Source organism: Lontra canadensis, unplaced genomic scaffold, assembly GCF_010015895.1.
Source record: "Lontra canadensis isolate GAN:19392208 unplaced genomic scaffold, GSC_riverotter_1.0 scaffold36, whole genome shotgun sequence".
NCBI classification, from domain to species: Eukaryota; Metazoa; Chordata; class Mammalia; order Carnivora; family Mustelidae; genus Lontra; species Lontra canadensis.
In genome coordinates, this window is record NW_022631030.1 from 3,995,208 (window position 1) to 4,012,458 (window position 17,251).

Here is a 17,251-nt window from a genome sequence, read left to right on the forward strand (position 1 = left end):
GCTTAAAACTTGTCTGACCTGTTTAGCCTTTAGAGAAAAACATCTTAGATATGTAAGTGATTCATGACCGGAGTGATCTTCCTTTGGTAAAATATGGTTCCATCAAGACTGATGAACAACCTAAATTCGTTGTGCTGGTGAATTAATTGAGTGGTGAATGTCTAGCAACACGTTCTCCTATCAGAGCAGTTAACAGCGAGGGCTAACAGATCAGAATTAAGTTCAGACATAGCTGTGGGACTTAACACCTGATTGCTTGGGTCCGTAACTGCAAACTGTATGAACTGTCAACTGTCAACTTATTTATTTATTTAGTTAGCTAGCTAGTTAGTAAGTAGGCTCCACACCCAAGATGGAGCTTGAACTCACAACCCTGAGATGAAGTCTCATTGCTCTATTGACTGAGCCAGCCAGGAGCCCCATGAACTGTCAGTTTCTTATTTGCAAAATGCGGTTGTCATCTTAAAAAGTGATTGTCACCTAAAAAAGTCTGGGACATAGAGGTCCAAAAAATGTCAGCGGAAAAATAAAACCAGTTTTGTTTTCATGAAAAAACAACTTAATACATATGAATCTCAACTAAGTCCGAAATGTTAATATTGTGGTGGTACCAGTGTATGTAATGTTGAGATTCAAACTCCTCTTAAAAATTTTCTCTAATAAACATGGAACTGTCTATACTCAGGAAACAAACGTTTAAAAAATCACAGCACAGGGGCGCCTGGGTAGCTCAGTGGGTTAAGCCTCTGCCTTCAGCTCAGTTCATGATCTCAGGGTCCTGGAAGCAAGCCCTGCATCGGGCTCTCTGCTCAGCAGGGAGCCTGCTTCCCCCCTCTCTCTCTGCCTGCCTCTCTGCCTGCTTGTGATCTCTGTCAAATAAATAAATAAAATCTTTAAAAAAAGAAAATCCCAGCACAAGGGATGCCTGGGCAGCCCATTCGATGAAGTGTCTGCCTTCACCTCAGGTCGTGATCCCAGGGTCCTGGGATGGAATCTTGCATCAGCCTTCTTGCTCAACAGGGAGCCTGCTTCTCCCTCTGCCTGCTACCCCCCACCGCCGTTTGTGCTATCTGACAAATAAATTTTAAAAACTTTTTAAAAAGTCATGGCACAAAAACTGTAGAAAAGAATATTTTATTGAAACAGTTTCTCAATTAACAATGGACCAAAGTACAATTTGACTCAAACCTGTCCAACCAGCCTCAACTGCTAGTGAAAGAACTCAAACATACAGGACGGGGTGGGACCCTGCGGTCTTATTTCTGCCAATGTGGCAAAAAAAAAAAAAAAAAAAAGAAAAAAAAAAAAGGACAGAAGACAGACACAACCAGATTCCCCCTTACCCTGGGAGCTGGGTGGCAGCTGTGGCTCCTGCTCCATTCGGGATACGGAGGGTAGGCTCCCCAACATGGGCACGGTGGGTCAAGAGCCCCCATCTCAGCAGAGCAACTCAAGAAAGGCAGGCCAGCCCCTACCCCCTTCCGTCCCCCACAAGGCCTGTCACGAAAAGGGCGAGGTGGCCTTTTTACATTCACACCACGGCCTCTCCTTTTCCCAGGGTCTTGGGATAGGGGCTCACAGTAGAAAGCACATTTTGGTCAGCCCAGGGGGCTAGGGGGCCAGGGAAAGGCTATGTCTGGGTGGGCAAAAGAGGAGAGAGCAGGGGGCCAAGAGTCATAGGGACATGGAGGGACAGGCTACTGGGCCAAGGCAGACTCCCGACAGTGCTCGCAGGAGGCGGGCATCCCACGCAGGCCGATCTGCACTCTCCTGTGCCCGAGAGCCTGCAAGTGGGAGCTCTGGTTTTTCACACATGTCCCCACAGAGGTGGCTGGATTCCCTCCTTCGCTTTCTCCCTGCCTACTCTGGCCACCGGAGGGGGGACTGCTGGGGGGGGGCGGTGCACAAGCAGGTGGGGATTAATCAAGCTTTGCTGCAGCCTGCCCGGATGGAAGGGCTTGGGCAGGAGGCAGACGGCTGCCTAACTTGCCACAGGAAGGCAAGGAAACCATGGGAAGAGGAGTCACTGGGGATGAGGCCTTTTAGGGAAAGACAAGACCGTGGAGAAGAAAAGAGCAGAGATAGGCACTCAGAAACCAGACCTGGTAACCAAGGCTCTGTAGACACTGGCCCCTGTAGGGCGGACTTCGTGGTGGAAGAGGGAGCGGGAAGGACAGAGAAGACTGGAGACTCTCTAATATCCCAGGGCATCCCTCCCCCTGCCAGTTCCGTTGACCCCTCACGGTCAATCTCTCACCTACCCACAGGCAAAGAATTAAGACATAATAGTGATTTTCCCCAAATTAGGGCCTGGATGGGTAGGGAACCAGGGGTGGGATTAGGAAATCGAGCAATTTCAGTTTTTACCACAGAACCACTGTAGAAGGAACTGGTGAGCTGTCCCTTCCGTCCCCTTCTCCACACCTCTGATCAAGGTGAGAGAAAAGGAACTGAAGCCTGTGAGGGCAGGAGCAACCCCTCCCCCGACCCTCGATGTTTAATAAATAGAGGAGGTAGGAGAAGGGGGCGGGATGAATGGGAACCGGGGGTTATAGTTCATCATTTTTCAAAGTTGGCTTCTGTCCTGTTGGCTGTTCCTTCTGTTCCGGTTCCGCTGGGAGTGGGGAAGAGCAAAGGGATGCCAGCAGGTGAAACCGAGGTGACCTGGCCCCATTCTGTGCATATCCCCCCCCCACCACCCCAGGACCTCCCAACCAGGCTTCCCAGGTGGCCCCAGTTCCACGCTCACCTGCTCCAGGACCTCCCAGCTCCAGAGGCTGAGCATCTGCCGGTTCAGATCCTGCTTTGGGGAAGGAAGAGGTTAGCCTCTGCAGAAGGGAGGAAGGGGCTAATGGAGGGGTTAGGAAACTTTTTCTGTAAACAGCCAGACAATAAATGTTTTAGGAGCTGTGGGCCACAGCAATTTTGTGTGTGTGTGTGTGTGTGTGTGTGTGTGTGTCTAATAACCTAAAAATGTAATGGTCTTTCACAGCTTGTGGACCTTCCAGAAACCAGCTGTGCCTGCCAGTGTGCCAACCCTTAGGTTAAGCAACAGCCATATTCCCAATCACTTTCCCCAACTCACGAGTCTCTTTCTCAGGTTCTGAAATGGGCTGTGCGTCTTCAGTCTGGCCTGGAAGGAAACCAGGGGTAAAATGTAGTCCCAGGAAGGAGAGGCTTTCTTCCCGCCCAGTAGCACCCACAGTGGGCACCCTGCCCTCACCTGGTGGAGGGATGACCTTTTCCGCTTGGTCACTGGCATTGAGGGGAGGCTCTGCCCGGGTCCCGTTCTTGTCCTTGGGTCGGGGCCGGGGCTTGGTAAACTTGGCCTTATTGAGCAGATACTGCACCTCACGGTCCAGGGCCATCATCTTGGCCTCAATGTCTTTTGAGAGCAATACAGGCTTCTCTGTGGCGGGAAGTTTGGCCTGCTCGGCCATGGTCGCATTCTTCCAGGCCTGTGGGTGAGGACAGGACAAGCTGAGAGCTAGCCCTGGAGCCTGCAGGCATCTGCCCCAGACGAAATACACCCCAACCAGCCTCAGACTCTGCCCTCAGATCACAAACCATTCCACTCTACCTGGCTGTCAGCCCCACAAGGGGAGGCAGGCTCCTCAAAATAGCATCCAAGGCTTTCCACAAAGGAGTCCCAAACTACACGCTTGGAACCGACTACAGCCGAACCTCTCGATTATTCCCTTGTCTCTGCGCTTCTAGAGCTCTGATTCAAAGACGTTCCCCACATATCCAAAAGGGAAGCTTCTGCTTCCTGTGACCAATCCTCCTCACCTCCCCAAACCCAGGCCCACTTGCTGAGTGCAGCTCAAGCCCCAGCTCCTCGGAGCTCTAACGTCATGGGAATGGGCTCTGCTGCTACTCCAGTCTGCCAACTCGGGCATGGCCATGACCTTGTTTGGGGCTAATCTGTCATGGCCCCTTCGCAATCAGCTGCGAGGCCAGGAGGCGCTGGCTGCTCAGTCTCCATCACTCGGCATCTCCCATGCTGCCTCGCTCGGACACCTTGCCAGGGCGAGGATCCCCGTGAGAATTTACACCCGGATTACCCAGGTCTCGTTGATAACTTTCTCCAACGTTGTCATCTCCACCTCAGTGAAGATCTGCTCCATCTCTGGGATGAGCCGGGCACCCCTGGAAGCCAGAAAGGAGATGGTGAGCCCAAGAGGAAGAGGGGTCAGGGGTGTGCACGCGGGGCATGGGAAGCTGAAGGACACTGAGGCTCAGCAGGACTGAATTAGGAAGAAAAGCAAAGGGGCTGCTCACTTGAGGAACATGCTGGAATGGTTGAGGAGATTATCAAGGGCAGACAACCGTTCAGGCCACTTCTTGCGCTCTTCCACCCGAAAAAACAACCCATGGCATAGCTTCCTCAGTTCAGTCAGCTTCTCCTTGAGCATCTGAGGGATGCGGGGCGGGAGTGGGCAGAGGCGTTGAAGGGAGGAGAGGCCAGCCCTGCAGCCAGCCCTGCATCCCAATCACAGCTTCGCACCCCAGCTCTCCTCACCTTCTCTGACCCTGGAGAGGAAAACGAGGGCTCGCATCCCACCCACCATGTCCTGGGAGGCCACTTACCATGGTGGTGGCCCCAAAGCCCTCGTCCTCCAGCCAGGTGGAGGCCGCGCTGAGCCTCCCAGAGATCTCCTCACGCTGCTCCTCAGTGGACACTTCCTGGTACTCAGGCTGGTACAGTTTGTCCTAGGGAGGAGCACACAGGCCCAAGCATGCACCGAGCCCCTGAGGGCAAGGCTCACAGAGCCAGACCCTCCTCAGACACTGGGCCCAGGGCAGGCGTGCCTCCTAGCCTACCAACCTGGGTCTCAAAGATAAAAGCTTCCAAGCTGTTGGCAGCTTTTTCCCGTTCCTGCTTCTCTAGGTCTCGGAGTGTCAAGTCTTGGAGTCTGTGGGACAAAAGAATCAAGTATGAAGGAGAGAGCATGTTGAACTCGGACCCTGGGTCAGACAGTTCTTCCCAGGGGAGGGATTCCATACCCTGCCCACACTACACACACCCTACACACACACACACACACACACACACACACACACACACACAGAATTTCTACTCACTTTTTCGCTGAGCGGGCCAGCTCTTCCTCAGGTAAGTCAGGCAGGTCCAGGACCACCAGCTCCACCCCAATCTCCTCTACCATTCTCTGCTTCCGGGCAGGCTTCTGCTTCTTTTCTTCCTCTGGGGCTGGAGGAACGCTCTCAGACCCTGTTTCCTTTTTCTCACTTGGCTTCTAGTGGGGAAAGAGCGGAGCATATCAGGAAAAGCTTAGGCCCTTCTATTCTCCACAGGCAGGGCTCTGGGGACGAGCAACAAGGCAGGCATCTATTCCCTTAGCCCCTGGGGCCACCCTGGCCTTATTCGGCGCCTGCAGCTCACCTGGGCCTCAGACTTTTCTTCATTTTCTTTTTCTGCAGCCTTTTCTTCGTCAGGGGCTGCATCCTCCTTGGGCTCAGCGGGTGGGGGCGGAGAAGTGTCCTCCGCGGGAGCCTCAGCCTCCTCCTTGAGCTCTGCCTGCTCCCCAGGCTCATCCTTGCTCCCCTCAGCAGGGCTTTCCTCCTCCTCCTGGGAAACAATCACAGATGCGCCCCCCCCCCCCCAAGGAAACTGTCACTGTAGCAGAGCCTAAGGCCCAGCCATGCCACATCCCCCAGGCTTACGGCTGCCAGCACAGCGTGGGGGGCAGACAGACGACTGGATGGCAACGGTGGCCTAGTCGGACAAAGGACAAGGGCTTGGAGAGGAGGGGAATGTGCCCTGGATTCCGAGCACACGGGCCGCCTGGAGTCCAGAGGATGGTATGGTTCACTGGGCTGGGGAAGGGGTAGTCTAGCCAGTCCCAGGCAGCAGGAAAGCCCACCCCAATCCCTGCCTCCGCTGCCACTCCTCGGGCACATGCTCCCTCCCCCGAGCTCCCCTGGCTCCATGCTGGCCTCACCTGGACCGCGTCTGTACCGTTCTCTTTAGTGTCTGCCGTTGTGCCCCCTCCGAACAGGCTAGAGATGGTGTTGCCGAGTTCTGTGAGGAAGAAAGCCCCAAAACTCAAAAGGGCCACAGCAGTGACGCCACCTCACCCAAGGGCAAGGCCTGCCCTCCCCCAACGCATACAAGCACCGCCTCCCTCACACACACGCGCACACACGCACACACTCATCTTACTGGTCAGGGTGGATTCCTCCTCAGGGCTGTCCTCCACCAGGGTCTCAAACACAGACTCCACCTGAAAACAGGGTGAAGAAACACACACGCTAAGCCACCTTTCCCCCAGAAATATCCTGTCACTGTGGGCGTCTACTTACGCGCATCTGGGTGACTTACGGTGCTGGCCTAGTCCCTCACCAGCCTCCTTCTACCGGCTCCTGAGCCAAGTCACCTCTGCCCCCTTTGATTATGGGCCCTCTGAAGACAGACTCCTAGCTCCTTTCCCCTGAGCCCTGCACTTCTCTACTCGACTAAAGAATGGACCATTATTTCCCACAGTGTGTTTTAAAAGATATTAACCCCAGACCTACTCTTTGAGAATGACTTACTTAGCCATCTATAGGTCCTGAACTTTACAACACTCATAAGCACTCATAGACCCTGAAAACACCACAGCAGATCCCTGATTAGCTGTGTTTAGAGGCAAGACTTTTCCATTTCCCAAACTCTTCTTGTTTCTTATGTTCTCATACCATGTGGAGGAACCACTCTGGGAAGGCTGGTGGGACCTGGGCCCTTGGCCTGTACCCAGGGCCTCCTTCTGCTCTCACCCTGATGAGGCTGAGCACGCCGCTCTCATCCAGGTTGAAGTGAGCCTTGATGCCCTTGGACTCGTGGTCGGGATACTTCTTGAAGCTCTCACCCACACCTTTTAGCTTCACCGTGGTCAAATTTTGGGAGCCGAAGACCCTGGTTGGGGGACGAGAGAGCCATTCCAGGGAGCTCACCCAGCCTGCCTCCTCCAGCTCTAGATTATGTAGCTTCCCAGCATGAAATATCTCCCCTTTCCTCCCAGAAGATGCTCACCCCAACCCTGACCGCACAGCCTGCTGCCCGCGTCAGCCCTGTGGCCCCAGATCCTCCCTCCCATCCTGACCACCTCCCTCACCGAAGATCCTCGGACCCCAGGAAGCCCAGGTCGCCATAGTTGATGTGAAAGTTGAAGTCGTGGTTGTAGCGGTTAAAGGTGATGACTTTGCGTTGAGGGTAGGGCCCCATTCGGGAGAAGAGAACACGCTTATTGTGCTTCAGGCTGCGAACCCCAGGCTCCTCCTCCACCTCCCTCGTGAACTCCACCTACACAGCAGGCAGAGAGGAGGCACACTGGAGAGCGGGAGCACGTCGGGGGTAAGGGTACGTGGAGAATGTCAGCAGGCAGAGAAACAAGGGGACAGGCTAGAGCAGACAGAGGGAGCATGCTCAGTGAGATAAAGGGAGCTTGTCACCCGATCAGACGGGCCCACTCACCAGGATGGGGTAGAGGACCGCATCTCGGACTACAAATGGCTTCACCTTGAAGGCTTTGCTGAGCGCGGCTGCCTGGTACACGGCCCCCATGGCAGCTGCTTCGTCTGCGTTGATGTTCTTCCCTAATTCCTCCCTGTGGAAGTCCCGGGCTTCAGCGCATCATCTCTGGAGCAGCTGCCCTGGCCGCCCTCTCCTCAGCCCTGCAGCCGCCCAGCCCTGGAGCCCCAGCCCCACTGCCTCAAACCCCACACTCACTTGCCCACAGCCTTCAGCAGCACCTCCTGAACTTTAGGGACCCGAGTGGCCCCGCCGACCAGGATCACCTGCTCAATCTCATCCTGCAGAGAAAGAATGGGACACACAACAGCTGGGTGTTAGCCCTCCTCCTCAGCGCTGACTTGTTCCTTAACACTCCTGCCCCCTCCTGCCCACCAACCTGTCACCCTCTCTCCCACCCGCCTCTCCACCCCAGGCCCATGCCTGACTCCCGCTCACCAAATTCATCTCGGCGCTCTGGAGGGCCTGCTGTACGGGCCCAGGTACTCGCTCAAATAAGTCTGCGCAGAGCTCTTCAAACTCCACTCGGGTCACTTTTGCTTTGAAGTCCACATCATCCATCAGGCCCTCTATCTGGGGGAGGATGAGGCATGTCAGAGTTCCCACCCAGGTCCTCCTCTGGCTGGGCAGGCCAGAAACCGAGGGACTGGGACTTTGAGGGGACGGCAGGAGGCCAAGGAAGAAGGGATGGGCCACACCACACGCCAGCGGCCTAGCTCGGGAGGCTGGGGTCCTCTCCCCTCCGGCGGGGAATATTTTCCCTCAAGTAGCCACGCGCAGGCACCTGTGCCATGTGATCAGCGTTGGCACTCAGGACGGTTTTGAGTCGATTCGCCTCCCGCAGCAGCTTGGCCATCGCACGGGGGTTCTCCCGCACGTCCTTTGCTCTCTGGCCCTTGCGCTGTTCATTGAAAAGCTTAGCCAGGTGCTCACGCAGCCGGAGCTCCATCTCCAGGCCCCCCAGGGTACGGTCAAATCTGTTCAGGAAACAGTGAGAGAGAAAAGTGTGAGGAACACACAGGGTCCCTGACTCTTGTTCCACGTACGTGGCTGACACCTCAGTGACAGTTTGCCTCCTCCTCCAGTCCGCTATATTTACTGGATGTCAAGTATGTGCTGGTCTCAGGGCACGCGACTGAGAGAAAAAAGCCAGGGTCCCTGAGGCCAAGGGGTTTACAATCTAGCACTGAACAAACACACGAATGTGAAGCATGTACCACCCCATGAGTTATGAGGGACAGACAAGCAACAGTGTCAGAAGACGGAAAAGGGAAGTGTTGCCTACTTGATGTCAGGAAGGTTCTGTGGAGATGTGATAATTGAGCTGCAATCTGAAGGATGAGTGGAGGTTAACGAGGTGAAAAAAAGGGAAAACTGGAGAGATGGGGAACAGTACCCAAAAGGGCGCACGGTGGGAGCCAGCCCAGTACGTTCCCAAGAAGAGCAGGCGCGGCTGGTGCTCAAAGAGCAAGGGTCTCTGGGTAGAGACAAGTGGGAGGAGCCAGGGCTCCCACAGGCTAATGTAAAAGGTATGAGGGTTTTTTTTTTTTTAAAGAAACAGATTATAATTAGGTCAGCATTTTGAAAAGAACCCTCTGGCTGCAATGTGGAGAAAAAACTGGAAGAAGGCCGCACTGGAGACAAGGAGACCTTTCCTAACCCTGCAGGTCAGAGATGATGGTAGCCTGGACTCAAGCACTGGCAGGAGAGCTGGCCAGAAAGGAATGGGTTTGAAAGAGAAAAGACAACGTTGTCAACAAGTACGCCAGAAAAGACAAGAACAGCGAAACGACTGCATGTGGTCTATGGGTTTCCTTAGAAGCCGCTCAGGAAGGTCCCTTCCTTTCAAAATTCCCAAACCGTCCCCCTCCCGCCCCGTCTTCCCCTGGTTCTTCCAAGAGGTACCCCGTGAAGGTCGATACTTCAGGAGAGAATTCGTGCAGGAAAATGAGGCGGCTGCCACTCCGAGAAGCCCCGACCCGAGGGTGTCTCAGTGAGCCCAGCACCGACTTACCCCACACCCCGGACCTGCAGCTGCGGCTGCATCCCCGCCTCCTTGGTCTTCACTGTCTGGTAGGTCACGATGGTGCACACAGTGCTGCCAGAGCCCATGTCGTAGAACATGACATTCTGCAGACACCAAGACAACGGTCACAGGAACCTCACCTAACTCCAGCCGCTACACCCACTCTCCGCTTGAGGCTGAAAAGCTCCGATAGCGTCCGAGAGGGCCATTCTCTTGCTGCATCCTGGCAAGGGCCAGCCATGCACACGAGATGCCAAACACGCTGAGTGGCCTCCATCCTCAGAACCAGCCACCCGCTGGCCGGAAGTTCCTCCCTGGCTCACCTGGGCAGTGGTGTTGATATCTTTCCGGCGGAAGACCCCATAGCTGAGGGCCGTGGCGGTGTTGTCATTGATGAGCTGGAGCACTTTGAGGCCGGCCATGCGTGCGGCCTGCAGCACGGCCCGGCGCTCAGCCTGATTGAAGAAGGCCGGCACCGTGATCACCGCGTCTTTGATGGGCTGCTCTACAGAGGACAACAGAACGGGGCTCCCACCAGCTCCATGCCTTGGATGACACTTTCCTAGTGTTGGCGTTATTGGCATTTTGGGCCAAATAACTCTCTGCTCTGTGCGACTGTCCTGCGCACTGTAGGATGTTTGGCAGCGTCCCCGGCCCAGCAGATGCCAGGAGCAGCTCCCCAGATGACCAGAGCGAAGATATCTTCTAACACTGCTCAAGGTTCCCTGGGAGGCGAAGTGGCCCCGCTAGGAGACCCTAGGGAACCTGGTCACCACCGGCCCCACCTTAGCTACTCACCAGCAAAATCCTCAGCCAGGGAACGGGAGTAGTTGAGAACCATGCCAAGCACCTCTTCAGGCGAGAACTGTAGCTGCCTGGGGGAAAGTGGGTAGTTAGAGGCAAGGACAGCCAGACTTTAAGGCCAGGACAACTGTGAGCACTAGAGGAGCCCATCGGCCCTGATGAGCCTACCGTCCCCAGCAGAGCACTCACGGGCTGATCTGGAAGTACACGGTCTGTCTCTGTGGGTCAAAGCCTAGCTCATGCTCTGGAAAACGAGCTCTGTAAAGGGCCACGTGGGGGTTTCCCTCCTGCTTCCCCAGGAGGTGCTGGAAGTAACGCAGTGTCGCCTTTGGATTCTTGATGGCCTGAGAGGAGGTAAAAAAGGAATAGAGTATGAGGCTCCCGAGCCCACCATCACCTACCTCTCACATCAGAGGTCGATAAGGGCTCAGGCTCTGGCATCTGTCATCTCCTCCCCTCTGCCCACCACTCTGGGAAGGGGTGGGCTGCTAAGCTCACCATGCTTGCTGCACTGTCTCCAAAGAATCTTTCATTTTCTTTCAGGGTCACAGTCACTGGGGTTTTCCTCCTGGATTCCCTGAAGAGAGGAGACGCAGGGCCCAGGTGCCTATAGCAGGGTGTGGACTCAAGAGCCCCAACACCCCAAATACAACCACTCAGACACTAGACTGTTGGGGGCCCTAGGAAGCATACACACTGGCTTGGAGCACAGACTCCCCTCTTTCCCCACCCCGGACACTGGGATGGCCCTCACTTGTTCAAGACAATTTCCATGGGCACTCCGGGTTTGACGATGGCCACCTTCATTGACTCGCTGCCCAGGTCTACAGACATCACAGCCAGTGTGTCTGCAAAGGAAACAGATTTGTCAATTCGCCCCTCTTCCCCCACATTCTTGAGTCCCCTCTAACCAAAGGACACCTCTCTCCACAGAAAAGGTAAAAAAGTGAAAAGATAAAGGACTGAATTCAACAACTCCAGTCCAGAGGCTTCCAACCAGAAGCTCCCCTCCCACCATGGATCATTCATCATTCACTCATTTATTCTTCTTCTGAGCCTGCTCCTGGGGTACACACCACTCAGTGCCAACAGGTCGGCCAAGAGCACAGCCATCACAGCCCAACAGGCTAGCCTCCGCGGCCTCTGCCTCCTGATGGTGGCTGCCATTGTGCCTCTGAGGGAGGAGAAAAACAACACTTGTAACCGGATGCCCTGTGTGAAGAAGACAGAACCTCATCCCAGAACAGAGAAGCTTTAAGATTCATACTCCACGGTCTCCAAGGGGCTGAGTAGCCTACATCCCCCTCCTCTCCCTTCTGATAATGACCCGGGACTCTAACCACACAAAGGGTCCTGGGCTCCATCCAGTACATCCCTAAACAAGGAAGGTACCAGGACGGAAGAAAGGAGACCAGAACCTTCCGTCCACTGCATAGGCTATAACCGGCGCACCCTAGCCCTGCCCCTGCTGTCAGACACCTGGGGGGAGACCCGGGATCTCCGCCCAGGGCTCAACTACCTCCCTACACCTGGAGCTCCCCCGCTGGCTGGGGAAAGCCAGGCAGGGCTTGGACGGGAACTGAGAGGTGGTGACGTTGGAGGAGGCTGGGATGTTAGAATGGCCTGTCTCCTTCTCGGTATCCCTTTGGGGTGTCCCGCCCCGCCCCCCGTTCTCCATCCCAACCCCCGGCCCCGCTGCCTACACAGACGCCGTGCCAGGAGCGCTAAGATTCTTCGCCGGGCGGGCACCGAGTCCCCCGAGTTCACCTAAGCCTCACCTGGCGAAGGCGGCGGCTCCCACTCCCGGAAACGCCGCCCGGCCCACCTCTAAGACGTGGGGGCGCCCCAAGGACCGAGCTTCGGGGCCAAGCGCACCGGCGTCCGTGCGGCCCTCGCTCCCGCTACCGACCCGCCCCCGGAGCTAGCACGTTGCCTCCTCCCGGAGGGGTGGCCCGCTCCCATCGCCATCCCCACCCCAACCCCCACCGCTTGCCTGCGCTCCTGCGGCCCCAGCTCTGGGACAAACGCGGCGGCGGACGTACCCACGAGGCCGGCAGCGCGCCCCCAAACCCGCGCCCTTCACAACTCCCCTCGGTTTGCAAACTGTTACATTAGCCACCAATCTCTCGGCGGCGTCTCGCGCACCAGCCGGCCCCGGACGCGGCGCGCGCTCATTGGAGCCTCCGCCGCCCGGCCCTGCGCCGCGCGCCCGGCCCCGCCCCCACCGCCCCGGCGCGCGCTCCCATTGGGCCACGTCCTACGCCCGCCCCCTCCTCCGTCGCCGGCTCGGGCCTCGGAGGCCGCCGAGGGGCCAGTCCGCCAGTTGGGGGAAAAACCGCCGACGCCGGCTGGGGATTGGACCACGTCACGGGGCCCGGCGCCCGCCCCCGTGCGCTCCCGGACCTTTCCGGCCTCGGCGCTGGGCACCCGACTGCCGGGGTCGGGAATGACCCGAGGCTGGTGCGAGTGGGCGCACGGACAGTCCCGCAGTCGGCCCCCTTCCTCCGGTCACCTGGGGAGCCCCGGCCGAGGAGTGGGAGTGACCCGCATCCCCTATGTAGCCACGCGGAAGAGGCGCTCGCTTGCTGGTTGGTATTGAACTGCTCTAGGCTTTGGATAGAAATCAGAATGGCTGCGCTACAGGCCTAGTTCACCCCGCCCCGTTTCACTGATGACACTGAAGCCACCAGAAGAGATGATGTTCGCTAGCGGGACGGAGATGATGCTTGTTATCAGTGGCAGACTTTGGCCTGGACTCCTTACTCTAAGCTCCATTTTTATGAAACGGAATATTCCGGAATGCAAAGCGCTGAGGCCGTAATTGGGCGTAAAGGCACCACCTCATGTTTTCATTCCATTAAATCTTATGTGGCTTCCCTTCTCTTTTCCTGCTTCTGTCCGAATTAAAGTACCTCAGACAGGTATTTGGCGCTTTTCCCTCCCTCTGTATTTTTACAGCCCCATGGAAGTGTGCACAGTCCTTGGAAAGCGCCCCGCCCCCCGTTTTATTGACATGAGCCCAAATTTCTTAAATGTGGAAAATGGATCTCCTGTTTCCTCCCTCTCCCGAAATCGACTCCAGGGCTCCCTTCACAGAAGTCTCCTTAAAGGCCCTGGCCGTAACTTCCATGGCTTGTTTAAGGAACTCTTACCTGTTCTTTCCCTACATTTTTCATGATTCTAAGGGGGACAGAGGAGTCAGGGTTCTATGCTTAGAAGATAAACCAACTGGCAGTACCAGGGAGAAGTCGATTTTTTATAAATTTGTGGGTTGTTTAGTCTTCATATGGAGACCTTGGTAGAAACAAGGAGGAATAAATCCCTTTTATACCATCCTCAACCTCATCTCTGGAGCTATCTGCTGTTATCAGTGTGGTGTGTAACGTTCCAGGCCTCTTCTGTGCATTTACTTCCATAGGTATCTTGAAAGATGTGGCTTTTGCGTTTTTGTAAATGATAGAATGTTATAGAATTAGATTGTTTGCAACCTGCCTTTTTCTTCTTTTTTTGTAACTAAGAACAAATCGTGAGGATTTTCCATATCTGTGTGTAAAGATTCACCTCATGGTTTACTGCTGTAGAACATTCCACAGCATGGGGTTGGTTAGCCACAGTGATGGGACACATACGTTGTCATTTCAGTCCCACTAAGAAAGATTTTGTATCTGTATGACTGACTCTACTTTTGGATGGCTATGCAGGACAGTAGATGCTTTCCATCCATTTCTTTCTTTTTTTAAATTTTTATTTATTTATTTATTTTAAAAGATTTTATTTACCTATTTGAGAGCGAGAGCACAAGCAGGATGAAGAGCAGAGGGAGCAGAGCCCGATGTGGGACTCAATACTGGGACTCCAGGATCATGACCTGAGCCGAAGGCAGACGCTTAACCAGCTAGCCACCCAGGTGCCCTTCTTTCCATCTGTTTTAAACAGATTTTGCATTTTTAAGATTTACTGGGCCTTTGTCGCATATAAGCACAGGACCCCGTATGGGATCCCACAGATGGGGATGACCGTGTCCTTGCTTTTGGAAGTCACAGTCTGTTGGGAAACAAATAGGTTTATGGTTTCAATGCACTTACTAAAAACCTATTGAATGGCTGCAAATTGGGAAAGCAGAAAGATTAGTGTGCCCTGCTCCTGAGCTCCCATCCCCAGAATATCCTTGGTGGGAGCACAGGTTTGCTGCAGTGATGGTTTTCGACCTGGGAATTTGCCCCTTCGGAGATGTAGCAGGTGCAAGTCCTCTGGGGAGTAACCTATTTTGTCCTCTGAACAGAGGGGAGAAGTGTTTCACAAGGACATGTCGTAAAACAATGGGAACGTTTAAAAGTAAAACACCTGATTTAGATTGACCAAAGCAGTCGAATTCGCTAGTTCTTGTTTAGAATAACTTGTTAATAACATTTGAGGACTACATCCCTTCCCCCACACTGAGCAGAAACCCACAAGTTGCCACCTTGCAGAACATACACCAAACTGACAGAAGACAGGAGCCCCCAATTTCACTTTAGATATAAAGTTTAAAACCAGGCAAAACTAAGCTATGGTGATAAAAGTGGATATGGTTCTCATTTTGTGGGGTGGTAGTGTTTAGAATAGGGCATAACAGGTTTCTTGGGGTCCTGGCAGTGCTGTTTGCAATGGCTTTGTGAAAATTTAATGGGCTGCTTTATGTACGCTTTTCCATGTATATGTTGTACTTCAATAAAAATTTTAAAAATAGGGTGCCTTGGGGCGCCTGGGTGGCTCAGTGGGTTAAAGCCTCTGCCTTCGGCTTGGGTCATGATCCCAGGATCTTGGGATCAAGCCCCGCATAGGTCTCTCTGCTCAGCGGTGAGCCTACTTCCTCCTCTCTCTCTCTCTCTGCCTGCCTCTCAGCCTACTTGTGATCTCTGTCTGTCAAATAAATAAATAAAATCTTTAAAAAAAAAATAGGGTGCCTGGGTGGCTCAGTGGGTTAAGCCTCTGCCTTCAGCTCAGGTCATGATCTCAGGGTCCTGGGATTGAGCCCTGCATCGGGCTCTCTGCTCAGCAGGAAGCCTGCTTCCCCCTCTCTCTCTGTGCCTGTCTCTCTGCCTGCTTGTGATCTGTCAAATAAATAAAATCTTTTAAAAAAATAAAAATTAAAAATATTTTACATGTGTTGCACAAAAGACTAGAAGACTTGGGGCGCCTGGGTGGCATAGTCAGTCAAGCGTCCAACTCTTAATTTCAGTTCAGATCATGATCTCAGGGTCATGAGATCAAGCCCTGCATCAGGCTCCACGCTGAGCATGGAGCCTGTTTAAGATTCTCTCTCTCCCTCTGCGCCACACTCTTACCCCTCCCCCTTCCCACCCTCCCCAGCACTGCTGCTCTCTCTTTCTCGGTCTCTCTCTCTCAAGAAAGAAAACAAAACTAGAGGGTTTGATTTTTGCTGGAAACCTTAAGCAGGGGAAAACTTACTTTTATCAGGAGATGCTGCACCAGATGAGTTTTTTCCTACTTCTTCACCAGTGGTTTTAGAATTACAAAAATACAGTTACTGAAAAAAACTGGAAGAACATGAAAAAGAAAGAATAAAATGAAAACCACCCACAGTAGAATTTTCTAAATTAAATACTTTCAGCATTATGTTGTATATCCACACACACAATTTAAACTTTTTTTTTTTAAGATTTTATTTATTTATGAGAGAGAGAGAGAGAGAGAGAGAGAGCACAGGCAGACAGAATGGCAGGCAGAGGCAGAGGGAGAAGCAGGCTCCCTGCAGAGCAAGGAGCCCGATGTGGGACTCGATCCCAGGACGCTGGGATCATGACCTGAGCCGAAGGCAGCTGCTTAACCAACTGAGCCACCCAGGCGTCCCACAGTTTAAACTTTAATGGAAATAATATTTTGTGACTGTTTTTCATTTAATTTACTGAGAACATTTTCCTATGTCATTTTTTCTCTACAGAATTTTCAGTGGCTATCTATAGAATTGCAGCATGAAGAACTACAATAATGTATTTATCAAGATTACTATTTGACAATTAGGTTGTTTCTTTTTTTCTGCTGTTATAAAATTGCAATAGACACTTATTGACAAATCTTTATTCAGATCTACCCCTTATAATCTACTTAGGATAAATTCCTAGAAGTGGTTATGCAGGCTTAAATTCCTCTTTAGGCATTTGATATATTCTGCAAAGTTGCCCTCAAGAAAGATTTATCATCTCTGCTCCCAACAGCAGTGAATGACAGTGCCTGTATCTTTACACACTAGTAAGAATACTGATGTGTTTCTGTGGTCCTGGTATTATGAATTTGAATAGGATGGGAGGTGTGGAAGAGAAGGCAAAAGATTGGGAACATTTCACAGTTTGCATTGAGATGGGGATGATTATGTGTCAGGAGAAAGCAAGACTTCCAGTTTTCTTGAATTCTGTCATTTCACGACTGCATAGAGAATTGCTCAGAATTTTGAACAAATTTATGGAATTGGCTTTAAAAATAAATAAATAAATCGAGCACCCAGAATATGGGGCTTTAGAGTTGGACAGACCTAGATTTGCCTGTAAACACCACTTTCTACCTGTATGACTCTAGGCAAGTAGTTCAGCTTTCCTGAGCCTCAGTTTCTACAGCATTAAAAGCTACCTGCTGGTACATGCCTGACAGGGCTGATGTAGAGGAGGGTAAGGTGCTCAGCATAATGCTTGGGACGCCCTAAGCACCAAATAGACATTAGTTAACTACTTGTTTCTGTTCTTAGTGGGGAGAAATACAACTTAAAAATAGGCACTACTGGGGCACCTGGGTGGCTCAGTGGTTTAAAGCTTCTGCCTTCGGCTCAGGTCATGATCCCAGGGTCCTGGGATCGAGCCCCACATCGGGTTCTCTGCTCCATGGGAAGCCTGCTT

The 17,251-nt window shown here is 53.1% G+C and overlaps 1 protein-coding gene and 1 long non-coding RNA gene across 5 annotated transcripts; one reads left to right on the top strand and one right to left on the bottom strand.

The window, feature by feature from the left end:
• Nucleotides 1-2,297: 2,297 nt before the first annotated feature.
• HYOU1 (hypoxia up-regulated 1) lies at nucleotides 2,298-12,554 on the bottom strand. Of its 4 annotated transcripts, none has more exons than XM_032868687.1 (26): nucleotides 12,404-12,554; nucleotides 11,438-11,535; nucleotides 11,116-11,209; nucleotides 10,860-10,938; nucleotides 10,551-10,705; nucleotides 10,356-10,432; nucleotides 9,881-10,062; nucleotides 9,546-9,661; nucleotides 8,316-8,508; nucleotides 7,970-8,104; nucleotides 7,730-7,812; nucleotides 7,475-7,607; nucleotides 7,116-7,303; nucleotides 6,778-6,916; nucleotides 6,185-6,245; nucleotides 5,964-6,043; nucleotides 5,405-5,590; nucleotides 5,086-5,258; nucleotides 4,829-4,916; nucleotides 4,591-4,713; nucleotides 4,282-4,415; nucleotides 4,065-4,149; nucleotides 3,224-3,458; nucleotides 3,086-3,133; nucleotides 2,750-2,800; nucleotides 2,298-2,614 (listed from the first exon to the last, which is right to left on the bottom strand). In XM_032868687.1, exons 2-26 carry the CDS (start codon nucleotides 11,526-11,528, stop codon nucleotides 2,550-2,552), a joined length of 2,994 nt encoding a protein of 997 aa, XP_032724578.1. In that variant the 5' UTR covers nucleotides 11,529-11,535; nucleotides 12,404-12,554; the 3' UTR covers nucleotides 2,298-2,549. The 4 variants fall into 4 exon arrangements, with proteins under 4 accessions (XP_032724578.1, XP_032724577.1, XP_032724580.1 ...); XM_032868686.1 differs by having other exon boundaries at nucleotides 12,355-12,554; XM_032868689.1 differs by having other exon boundaries at nucleotides 2,298-2,611; nucleotides 12,355-12,553.
• A 211-nt stretch (nucleotides 12,555-12,765) lies between these two features.
• Nucleotides 12,766-16,427, top strand: LOC116874196. Its single transcript, XR_004383946.1, has 2 exons — nucleotides 12,766-12,949; nucleotides 16,306-16,427. It is a non-coding gene; the product is annotated as an uncharacterized LOC116874196 (long non-coding RNA).
• The last annotated feature ends 824 nt before the right edge of the window (nucleotides 16,428-17,251 follow it).